Source organism: Sinohyriopsis cumingii, chromosome 16 (assembly GCF_028554795.1).
Source record: "Sinohyriopsis cumingii isolate HCF-2022 chromosome 16, ASM2855479v2, whole genome shotgun sequence".
Taxonomy (NCBI): Eukaryota; Metazoa; Mollusca; class Bivalvia; order Unionida; family Unionidae; genus Sinohyriopsis; species Sinohyriopsis cumingii.
The window spans coordinates 75694301-75706448 of NC_142976.1; the positions used below are offsets into that span (position 1 = coordinate 75694301).

A 12148-nucleotide genomic window follows, 5' to 3' on the forward strand; every position below is an offset into this window, starting at 1 on the left:
ACTAACAGCCAGTTTAGAAATTATAAATGAAAGAATTAAGTTTTGTGCATTTTTTGTATCTCTATGCTTTTTTATTTTACAATCAGTATGGGATTTACAAACAAATGTGAGGTTGTGCGAATACTATAGTGTCTTTTGGGTGTTCATCAGTCCAACACCTGAATGATCGCCTTCGATGTGTGGGTGATTGCTACCAGGACAAAAGTTGTACATGCAACTGTCAGTGCCAAATAGAAGACTCGATCTCCAAAAAGTTCCATGGCTTCATGCAATTTTAAACTGGCATTTGACTGTCAAGTATGCTACAATTATATTTCCAAATTCATTCAGGGTGCAAACTCTGTTGCTTCAACACAATTTACCATAATCAAACCTTCATGGATGATTTCCATGTTTCATAAGTTTTCCTTTGTTGTCCACCAGTTGAAAATGGCAACTTGGATCTGTCAAGTATTCTACATTGGGTAATATCAGACACTGCAAAAATTTTGACAACAAACAATTTAACATAATACTGGCAAATGATCATCTTCCTTGACTATTTTCCCCACGTGCCAATGTAATGCATTCTTGATTTTGGTATAGTTATTTGAATACCTCTTTGTCCAACACCAAAATAAATAGCCTCTAGCTCCTTGTTTCAGTTTTATGAATTCGTCAATGTAGCCCAAGAAAATTCCTTTATTGGAGTTGTCATCTTGCTGATATTGTTCTGTTGTAGAAAAGTGAAAAAATGTCATGTAATTTTAACACTTACTATCCACAATCCAGATCAAGAAAAGTCTGACACTCATCTAAGTTCCTGTCAAACCCCTTGTGACAACAATGTTGGTCTTCATGTAATATTTCAGTACAAGAATGGCTAAATCAGTTTTCATTGGCAATGATGTGGTAAAACAAGATGGTACAAGTTGGATGTAGGTAAGATTTTGCATTTGGTCAAACAGCTCTTCCATAAGAAAGAACCAGTTCAAGTCTCATTGAGGAAAGTGCGCATGTCATCTATGAAATAAACATCCCTGGTATTTATTCATGGATGATCTGGATGTTTTCTAAATCAAAGCCATCAACAGAAAGGTTACCAATTGTCTTTTCTCCTTCATTTCTAGCATGTTATATCCATTTGTCTTCACTTTCATATGAGTAATGGAGTAGCACAAAGTTTTGGTGGAATATCAGAGAGGTACAGTTAGCGGAGGGTGTTCTCATGAATTAACTTTCTTTCCTAGACTAATCCACACACTTTAGTGATAGTATAAGCTTTGTTCAAAGGATCTATGCCTCTGAGATACAGAAAAAATTGTCAAAATTTTCATGAAGAATGCTGTTAAATGTAAAATTCAGATCAACAATATTTCAATATTTCTTCTTTAAAGTTGAACACATAGGTACAGGAAGTTCTTTTTAAACACCAATCCATGAACGGAATGATATTGTATTATGTTCAAAAACTGATCATGATAGCAAAAATCTGGAATTAAATCTCACTGATCATTTAGAACGCCGTAAATTTTAAAAACTTCGACTCAATCAAATGGGTGGAATAGTGAACGACAAGTATTAGTTCTGAGTAAGTGATTAAATTCCACTTCAAACACAGACTTGGCAGTAATTGCTTAAATAGAAAACACAGACTTGGCAGTAATCGATTCAATAGAAAGCACAGACTTGGCAGTAATCACTTAAATAGATGAAATGAAATGACCAGACTGATACACAAAATAGTTAGCTACGCCATAAATTAAACTTTTTGGAACTCATTTCAACATCAAGTAGAAATGACAATAAAACATGGCTCTCATAAAACAAGGTGTATTATTTAGATAACCAAAATAAATCATAAAACATTTAAGCTACAGATATAATATACAGATATATTTTGTCATTATTAACAAATTATTTTATGAAGATAGCACACAGAGAAAAGAGTAAAACTTGATTCTGTTATACAGTGATTAAATTACAATAATATATTTGAGAGATAGAATCTGGCAAAGGTTAAAAAAAAATAAATGCTTCAACAACCTAAGGCAAATTAATAAAACTGCTGTATTGAAATTGTCTGATTTCAGGAACATACAGATCTATTGAGACTCTAATAATATGACAAGACTACTGCATATACTGGCTTATAAGGCAAACCCAACTGCAAACTGCACAGACCCAAATCAGTCATTGCAAAATGCACTGGCAGATCTGGGTCTCTGCAGTTTGTTAGGACTAATGAGTTGAACAAACTTGACAGACCCAGATCTGCAGGCTCATTGTACTATGGTAGATCAGGATTTTTGTTGTCTCCAGTTTGACTTGGCTTATAAGTGAGTATATCTGGTGTAACTGTATGGGAATTTGACAATAACATTTTTCTTTGAGATGTAAAATTGTCAAGTTCCATGGTCCAACTAAATGAATCAATTTCAATATGAATATGTAGTTTCATGCAAAGGCAATGTACAAAACTATATCTGCGTGTAAATATTTGATGAAAAAAATTATCTGGTGATAATGTAATATAGATAACATGACCAACGTTTTTAAATTCTATAGTAACACGTGTAGCTGCTCTTGGGTTGCACACAGTATGTTGTGTATGCATTATGTATTACACATTCTACATTACGACATGGTAAAACAGGAAACAAAGACTTCAACAATAAAACAGTTCATGACATAAAGTACAAAGTCAGATGCCTTGCCCTCCTGTAATAAAATCTTACTCAGCATTGCAAGTAATAAATGTTACTCTAAATAGAGATATCTTACATGTACTTCTTACAGGGATATCTTACTCCAAACAGGGACATCTTACACCAAACAGAGATATCTTACTCAAAACAGGAAAGTCTTACTTTGTACTAGGAAAAACAGAGATATCTTATCATACAAGGATATCCTGCTCCAAACAGGGTCATCTTAATTCATACAGGGGTATCTTACTCCAAAAAGGGACATCTAACTCCAAATTGGGACATCTTATTTCATGCAGGCATATCTTACTTTATATAGGGACATCTTACTTCATATTGGGATATATCTTACTCCAAACAGGGACATCTTACTTCATACATGGATATCTTATTCCAAAAATGAATATGTTACTCCAAATAGGGATATTTTACTTCACACAGGGACATCTTACTCTATACTAAGACATCTTACTTCAAACTGATTAAAAGGTCCTTTAATTGTCCAGATTAATTTCAGGTAAGATTTTGAGTTGTGCAAAGTTTTATGATGGCGTGGGAGAGGGTATGGTCGGTTTCCACCTGACTGAACATTTCATCCACCATTATTATTTGCATATACATGTATATCAGAACCATTTACTTCGTAAACATTATGACTAAACTGAAGGTTAATATGATCAGCAAAGTACATGTATGTAGCAAAATAACTGAAAAAGTTCTGTGGTCAAGTCTTGATTAGTGCTGTTGTCTGTCCTGTTCAGAATTCCATAATGGAGCAGTCCACTGAATAGAAACTTACCACCACCCACCCCCAACTTGAGAAAACACATTACTGTTATTTCTCAAAGTAGTTCCTCTATGTACACTCATACTGTCAGAAATTACAAATGTCCATGTAAGACTTCCATTAAATTTGGTCAAGGAACAAATGTCACTGTGCTGAAACCATTTTTCTTTTTTGCACAATTCTGACAGCCATGGAGAGTTTTCCTTCATGGATTTTTTAAAAGTCTTTGAAACATTTCAAACAGTATTTTCTTTTCTTTGAAAAACTGAACTTTCTCCATATCTTACTCTCTTTATCACTGAAAGATAAAGTACAAAAGTAGAACTTCTCAGGTCATGGTGATGGAGACAGAGGGTGCATTATCAATATATCACATGATGATGAAACAACAGCTGAAGCAGCATCTTGTTCATGCATTGATAAATGACAGCAAATGAATTCAGTGATGTCATTCTCATGGCTTTTCCCTTTTCATGTGCAACTTTAATGCACTTTCTCTCAGGCTGGAAGCAATAATAACTTTAATGTTTTGTCACACATTTTTCAAAGCGCTTGTTTCTCCCCCTCCCTTCTTTAAATTAATTTCCTAACTGTAAAGTGGGTCATGTTCCTGCTTTTTTAATCATAGACACATATGACTCCTAATTAGTTGGGCAACATTCCTGACTAAATCAGCCATCCATCTTCAAATACTATAAGTGTGCTATGAAAACAAACGTACACTACTCCACCTGGTAACTACAGGTATTGTTATCATTTGATCCACCCAATTGTATCCCTAATATATTTCCTCAATAAATTTACAGAGTTTTTGTCATCATTTAGGGAGCTTTTTAACAAAATTCAATGACTTTTAAAGGAGCCATGGGTGGCCAAGTGGTTTAAGGCAACTTGCTTTTACCAACTACTGACATCTTACCTCTGACCTTATGGTCAGTGGTTTTTCCTGGTGTTTTCCCAGGTTCTTCCTCCAGCAGTTATGCTGTATAACATATCATGTGCTTAAAAATGGCATTAAACCCACAACAATAACAAGGTTGTATGAACCTTGCATTGTATCAGAATTACTTCAACTTTTGACAGTTTCACCCTGAAAGTGATTCTAAAGTGAAAGCCATCAAATGTTGCACTATGTATGTGGTCTGGAATGTATTTTGTAGAAATCATTGTTCCTCTTTTCGGTCAAAGTGACCTTAACCTGGGACCATTCAACACAAATGTTGACATGCTTCCTCCATACCCTAACCACCAGTCATCCAGTCCTCCATACCCTAACCACCAGTCATCCAGTCCTCCATACCCTAACCACCAGTCATCCAGTCCTCCATACCCTAACCACCAGTCCTCCATACCCTAACCACTAGTCATCCAGTCCTCCATACCCTAACCACCAGTCATCCAGTCCTCCATACCCTAACCACCAGTCATCCAGTCCTCCATACCCTAACCACCAGTCATCCAGTCCTCCATACCCTAACCACCAGTCATCCAGTTTTGTCCTTGTCAAATATTTAGCATGAATGTTATCATGTGGAAATCAAACTGGATGGACATTTACATGGCAGCCATGGTGGTTGTATGGCCAAGAAATATGGGCTAAAAACATCACATAAGGATATACTACACCTCAGATGGGTTTACAAAAGAAAGAATACCTCTAACATGGCTCAAAGGGAGATAATAAATCTGAAAATCTTGAGTATGGGAGCCAATTTATGTAAATCAGAGACTACTAATAAGGTAGAAAGATGAAGCATAATGGTGTGTATGTCGAGTTAAATACTTCTGACTTCTTTTGGAAAACATGGTTCACTTTCATCTACAATAGAGAAATAATTCATTTGCACTCCACCTGTAACTGATTGATTTGAACAGAGCACACTTTTGGCTTGGAGTTTGTGATTGAAATTGTCAACCAATAAAAAATTACATCAAATTTGAAAAGGCACTCTTGATCTCAAAACTCAAGCTTAGATTGTTTCACAATTTCCAGGATAGGTAATTATGACAAGAAATCACACACAATGTCATTCTGGCATAAAGTCATTAAAAATTTCTCGTCTGTTTCCACATGAAAATAACATTAAACATTATGTGAAAAAAATCATTAAGGACGTTAGTGGGATAAATGTGCTGAACAATGTTTAGTGACCTAGTATGGAATGATAAAGTCAGCGGAAAACTTCCCCATGTTCAATGAAGCACTATGACATATTAAGTTTTCCATAGCAGGTCATTAACAAACCATGCAACTAATAATCTCAGGTGTTTTAGATCAAATACTGTTCTATGTACAGAATCCAGTCAAGGTTTTTTCAGTATCTACATATGCACAAATATTGACCTAAATACAACTCATCATTTGAAAAAGGAAAAGTCATACATGAACAAGCATCATTAGTTACTTTGCAATGATCAGGAATGCATGGTATTTTGCAGTCATGACACTTCGTGGATGCCTAGCATTTGGGATAAGGAAGAGACCAGTCAATTACTTGGTCAATCATTTCAGAAATTATTACCATTTCTATGAAGCAAGCAAGAAAGTTGAAATAACATATAGGAGACAATATTTTACAATTGTTCAATTATTTTCAAATGAAAATATGTTCCAGTGCAGTTTTTGGAATGTAAAATCAACAATGAAAATTTCTTTTGATTTTAGAAGCTGATTCATCAACAGTGACACCTGACATATGGGGAGAGTTTGGCAGTCTGACCACCCGTGTCGGTTCTGACCTGGATTTATGGCTGAAAACCTGTTCTTCAAGAAGGAACACAACTTTGGACATAATACCCATGACTATTTGTTTGTTTCATATTTCATAAGACATTTAATTTCTATAAAGGAAGTTTCAGTTTTCATCAATTAGCAAATAACAAAATGCATATCAAATTATTCTATCATTTATTAGCGAATTTTCTTTCCATAAACCACTGTTAGGGTTTTTCTTGGGATGCTCCTGACTAATGGGTTAGAATCAGGCTGGATAACAAAGCCGTTCTCCTACAATTAAAATTACTAAATGGGCTACAAAACCACAAAACTGAAATGTGTTTGTGTTCACGGCTGCCAAAACACACCACAGGTGGAGCTTTGTAACAGAAGGTTATGGAGTCTGTTGTGCATGTCCAGTTGCCATAGCAATAGATTATCTTCTTCATCTTGTGCTGTTATTTCACCCACTGTTATAGCAACTCAGTTGTCCTTTTGACCTTGCCCTTGATCTTCCTGCTCTTTCCGACCTCCTGCAGAGGAGCTGGATTTATGCTCTATTTGATGTGACTTGAAGGAATCCTGCCGGGTAAAAGTCTTCTGGCAGCATTTGCACTGCAGCAGTTGGCTACCATGATGACGCTTCTGGTGAATTTTAAGGGTGCTGTTTTGAGCTGTGGCATACTCACAGTGTGCGCATTTAAATGGTTTCTCACCTGGAAGATGAAAATTGATGTAAAATGAAAACAGATTTGGTGGTGGGGCCCCCTGGATAATCCAACCTCTGAAAAAACAATTCAGTACACTGTATATGCAGTATTAAATAAATCTCCAAGCTCTCTGTACACCTTTGATACTTAGTCTAGGATCATCATTATCCAGATGCTGAAGATCCTAATAAGAAACTGAGGTGTCCAGGTGAGAGAAAAATATGTCCATCAATGAGGGTAATGTCATTATGCCAAAGGAAAATAATAAAACTGTTTTTATGGTGAATCTTATTAACTTTATTTATTACTATCTTTTAATTTCATTTAAAGTTGCACATTATCTTCTTAACGTTTTAATGCAAGAATTCTCTACTTATGTTTTTGTTATTATCTTTCTTGTCAACTCAGGCTTTATCTTACAACTACTGAGGGAAAACATACAATAATATGATTCAGCTTTGAAAAAACTTAAGGTCCAAAGGATGTAGCCTTAGGATACTGAGGGTCCAAGACTTGAATATGAAGGTCCAGGATACACTGGAAGTGCTTACAAAGAGCTCTGAATCCCAGAAAGAAGGCAACAGTGACATAGTTTTTGGTGCATGTTGTTATGACTGTAATGTTAAGAACCAACTGAAGTTTTGTAGTGTTGGGGTTATCTCCCTTTAATTGCTGATATCACCTTTCTAGGCGAGGAGTTGCTCAGCCTGGTTTGGAGCTATTCTCCAAGATGTTTGGTTGAAATAAATAGCATGACCCTGTGATTTAGGCTTTTTTTTCTTTTCCTCAGTTATTTAAATCCATATATAGCAATACCAGAAATTCTATATTTTCATGTGTTTCACTGGAAATGTGTTATTTTTAGAATTTATGTTGAATGTTTTTTTTTGTTTTTTTTGTATGAATTAAGAACCTGTTTCATTGCCTTGCTGAAAACAAGACCAACGAATTGAAGTAACATGAAACCTTCTTTTGTGATGACCTATTAGAAATTAGTGTAATGGAAAATTTATGGGCAAGTAAACTTCACTTAAGTAGAAACATGAACCATCTTGAACATAATTTCCCACATAGCCAATCGATATGGGTGCTCCCAATATCACAAACAACCATTCAAAAGAACCACAAAGTTATGGAGAAATACTCATCCTACATGAATGACACCCTTAAATTCATATGATAATATGATTCCTATGTGGCAGCATAGAAATATATTCATGATGTGATGAAAAAAGCCTTTCCTTGCTAAATATTGTGACAACTGAAATAATCCAAGATTCAATGCAGAATCTGCTCTTTTTGATATTTTTACTACATCTGGCCATTGATGATTTTCATTCGGTTAGTTCTAAAGAAATAACCCTGTCTTGGTAATTGTACCAGGAACATGATCATTAAGTTCACTGGTGGTGTTCCTTCACAAATGGCATTCTTTATTAGGGCTGAAAGAGTGTGTGTATGAGAGTGTGTGTGTATGTGAGATTTGGATTTTTAACATAGCTATAACAATTTCATATCAATACAATGTCTTCAGTGTGGTACATGATAGCAATGTCTAGCACAGGGAATATCTAGCTGCACTACAAAATATAGATATAAAAAAAACTCATTTTTTGGACCTGACTTTTTTCTACTCAAAATTTGCCTGTGGTCCAAATCCGATTTTGTGTCTGGATTTTAGACTTTTTGGTCTCAGATCTAAGGCAAACTGGTATGAACTGCAAACAGACAGATGAGCCTTTGCAAAAAGTTGGACAAGATGGGCATTTGGAATAAAGAGTGGTCTCCATACAAAAATAATGGCTCTCTTTAGCAAAAAAAATTTTAAAAAATCCAACTTTTACCCTGCTGCTCATGCGCGAGTCAAATAGTCAATGAAAAACAATGTTTCTAACACAACTAGGCAGTATGTTATTGAAAGATGACCGGGGGTTTGGTGCTTTCAAGTCTATTCAGAAATAGCTTTCAAAATGTGTTTCCTACTTGATTTTCAGGCGAAAATGACAAAAACCTCCAGGGGTTAATGTGTTAATGATGAGAGCCAAGTGAGACAGCTGTTAGTACTATTATTAGAAATCTCAGCTGGTGTTTGAACCCACGACCTCCCACAGCCAAGGCAGACGCTCCAACCTCTAGGTCACCGGAGTGGTCTGGCTGGAAGAGCAACAACCTTGCACAATGCACTTCATTCCACATGAATACCAAGACTGCCATATACAGTGTATGTCCCCTCCATGTTTAATATAATTTCTCTATGTAGTCACCAGTAAAGTATAGTTAACACTAATGACTGTTAACCAATAGGGTTCAAAAGCCTTGACCTTTGGGAAAGGTACATGGTTGTAAGTTCAGCCTAATTTACAGAAACCATTATTTTATTACTTATCTTGGTTGTGACCTCTAGATCCCGTAATCTATAGATTACTTATTAAGCTAAGAGCAAGTCATCCACAAAATTTGGGGAAAGAATGAATCCAGGACAAAAGTTATTCTGCAAAAACCCATTTGACTTTGAGCTGACAATGCCCTTGGCCTTTGTACTTCTGATTATAAAATCAATAGGCTAATTCCATATCATAAGTGTAAGCTAACCACAAACACTGGTCAAGGAATGTGGTCTAGAAGTTATTAAGCAAAAGCCCTTTTTCTTCTTTCAGAGACCTTGACCTTCAATATTTTGACCCCAAAATTAATAGGTGTCTGTCTTACCTACTGTGTAAGGTATCAGCAAATATTGGTAAAGGTACATGCTCGAGAGCTGACAATGCCCTTGGCCTTTGTACTTCTGATTATAAAATCAATAGGCTAATTCCATATCATAAGTGTAAGCTAACCACAAACACTGGTCAAGGAATGTGGTCTAGAAGTTATTAAGCAAAAGCCCTTTTTCTTCTTTCAGAGACCTTGACCTTCAATATTTTGACCCCAAAATTAATAGATGTCTGTCTTACCTACTGTGTAAGGTATCAGCAAATATTGGTAAAGGTACATGCTCGAGAACCGAAACAATTCTCAGGAAACTATATTTTGTTCAGTTTGTGACCTTGACATTTGACCTTTCAAGTTTATAGACTTTTTCATTACACCAAATGCAAGCTATGTACAAAGTCTGGAAACTATTGATGGTGGACAACTTGAAATAATGTCCAGAATTTTTTCTTCTTCTTTCAGTCACATTACCTTTTGAACAAACAAGAGCCATTAACTGAGGACTGATATTCGACTGGAAAAAAAGAATTTCCAGAAATTCAATATAAGACCATTTCATCCTTTTAACTGCTAAGTGTTGAAACTATTTCTGATATTCCTCAATGATAACAAGATTTTTAAATTAGCTGTGGTAGACATAATGGATATCAGAATGGCACCATATTCATTTAGGACCAACATGACAAAAGTCTTCAGGTTAAAGGCCCATATTGATATGACTTCCATTTTGGAGGAATAATAATAACAAAATTTTCAAGATGGCTACCATGGTCACCATATTGGATATCATACTCGCACCATTTACATTTGGGGGCGCTCACCAGTTATTATGTACTTTTGAGAGAGTGATGTATGTAATGTGAAGTTGTTTGCATTTAAAACATGCACAATGGAGAGAATGTTGGCATACCTCTATGCTACGTTAATGTAATGTGGATGATATTTCTTTGGATATTGTACTTTTGGAAATTGTACATGATTTAAAAACAATGCTAACTAAAATGACTGCTCCCTTGTGCTAAAAAATCAGCCTGAATTAGTCTAAAGTACACTATCCATAGCAGCTGTTAAAACAGGGAAAATTAATTTTTCCAGACTAGACAATACCAGCTTTTGAAAGTGCAATGAATGAATTACCAAAGATATAAAATGTAAAGGAAGTTATCAGCTCTTTTTTATACAATTTACCTCTGAAGTTCAGGAAGTGAAAATGACCAAGTGGAGCTAGCACTTTTTTGAAAGGTGCACATCTGGAGTAAGGCCAAGCTGTATACTCTATAACCCATACTACACCCCTCAATCTTACACCAAAATAAAGGGAATTAAAGGTTCTTTGAATTATACCTAAGATATACAAGGTCTTTTTTAAACAGCCAGTATAACCAGTGAGGAAAGCCAGGGAAATTCTTTTTCTTTAAAATCCTAATCCTATGCAAAATACAAAACTGTTGAGCACCACCTTTAATACCAACTATACAAATGAAGTACTATGATGAAAGCACAATGTCAATATGACCAGCCTTCTAGCAAAAGATTTTCAAGATGGCCATTTTGGTGGCCATATTTAAAAGTCTAATATATACCATGTACATTTACAACCAACATTATATCATATGTCTTTTAGAGAAAACACAATGCTAATATGACCCTTCATTCAGGAGAAATAGCAATAGGTGGCGCTATACAGTTTCGCATTTTGCATAGGGTTAGGAATTTAAAGAAAAAGAATGTCCCTGGCTTTCCTCACTGGTTATACTGGCTATTTAAAAAAGACCTTGTATATCTTAGGTATAATGCAAAGAACCTTTAATTCCCTTTATTTTGGTGTATGATTGATGGGTGTACTATGGGTTATAGAGTATACAGCTTGGCCTTACTTCAAATGTGCACCTTTCAAAAAAGTGCAAGCTCTACTTGGTCATTTTCACTTCCTGAACTTCAGAGGTCAATTGTATAAAAAAGAGCCGATAACTTTTTTTACATTTTATATATTTGGTAATTCATTCATTGCACTTTCAGAAGCTGGTATTGTCTAGTCTGGCAAAATTCATTTTCCCTATTTTAATAGCTGCTATGTATAGTGTACTTTAGACTAATTCAGACTGATTTTTTAACACAAGGGAGCAGTCATTTTAGTTAGCAGTGTGCTTAAATCATGTAAAATTTCCAAAAGTACAATATCCAAAAGAAATATCATCCACATTACATTAATGTAGCATAGAGGTATGCAAACATTCTCTCCACTGTGCATGTTTTAAATGCGAACTACTTCACCTTACATACGTCACTCTCTCAAAAGTACATATTATCTGGTGAGCGCCACCATAACAAGATTTTCAAGATGGCCACTTTGTCAGTCATATTGGATCTCTGAGCAGCACCATTTTCACTTATGACCAACTAGACATCACAAGTCTTCTGGTAGACACCCATGGCAATATTACTTTTCATTCTGGAGGAATAGCAACACGAAGACAGCACATAAGCACCATTTGTATTTAGAATCAAGCAGATATAATAAGTTGTTTTGGGGTAAAAA

At 35.4% G+C, this 12148-nt stretch overlaps 1 protein-coding gene across 3 annotated transcripts in view; it reads right to left on the bottom strand.

Moving 5' to 3' along the window:
* Positions 1–1796: 1796 nt before the first annotated feature.
* Positions 1797–12148, bottom strand: part of LOC149780818 (uncharacterized) — a 30437-nt gene continuing 20085 nt past the window's right edge. Inside the window, exons 5-6 of one of the 3 annotated variants that reach the window (XR_016415141.1) lie at positions 4827–6906; positions 1797–4766 (exon numbers count right to left, since the gene is read on the bottom strand). Coding sequence is in view for 1 of the 3 variants with exons in the window: in XM_089937881.1 (XP_089794007.1) it covers positions 6674–6906 (233 nt within the window). In the remaining 2 variants the exon portion in view is untranslated. Of the gene's footprint in view, positions 6907–12148 lie in introns of all 3 variants that reach the window. The other 2 variants (XR_016415140.1, XM_089937881.1) reach the window with 2 other exon arrangements.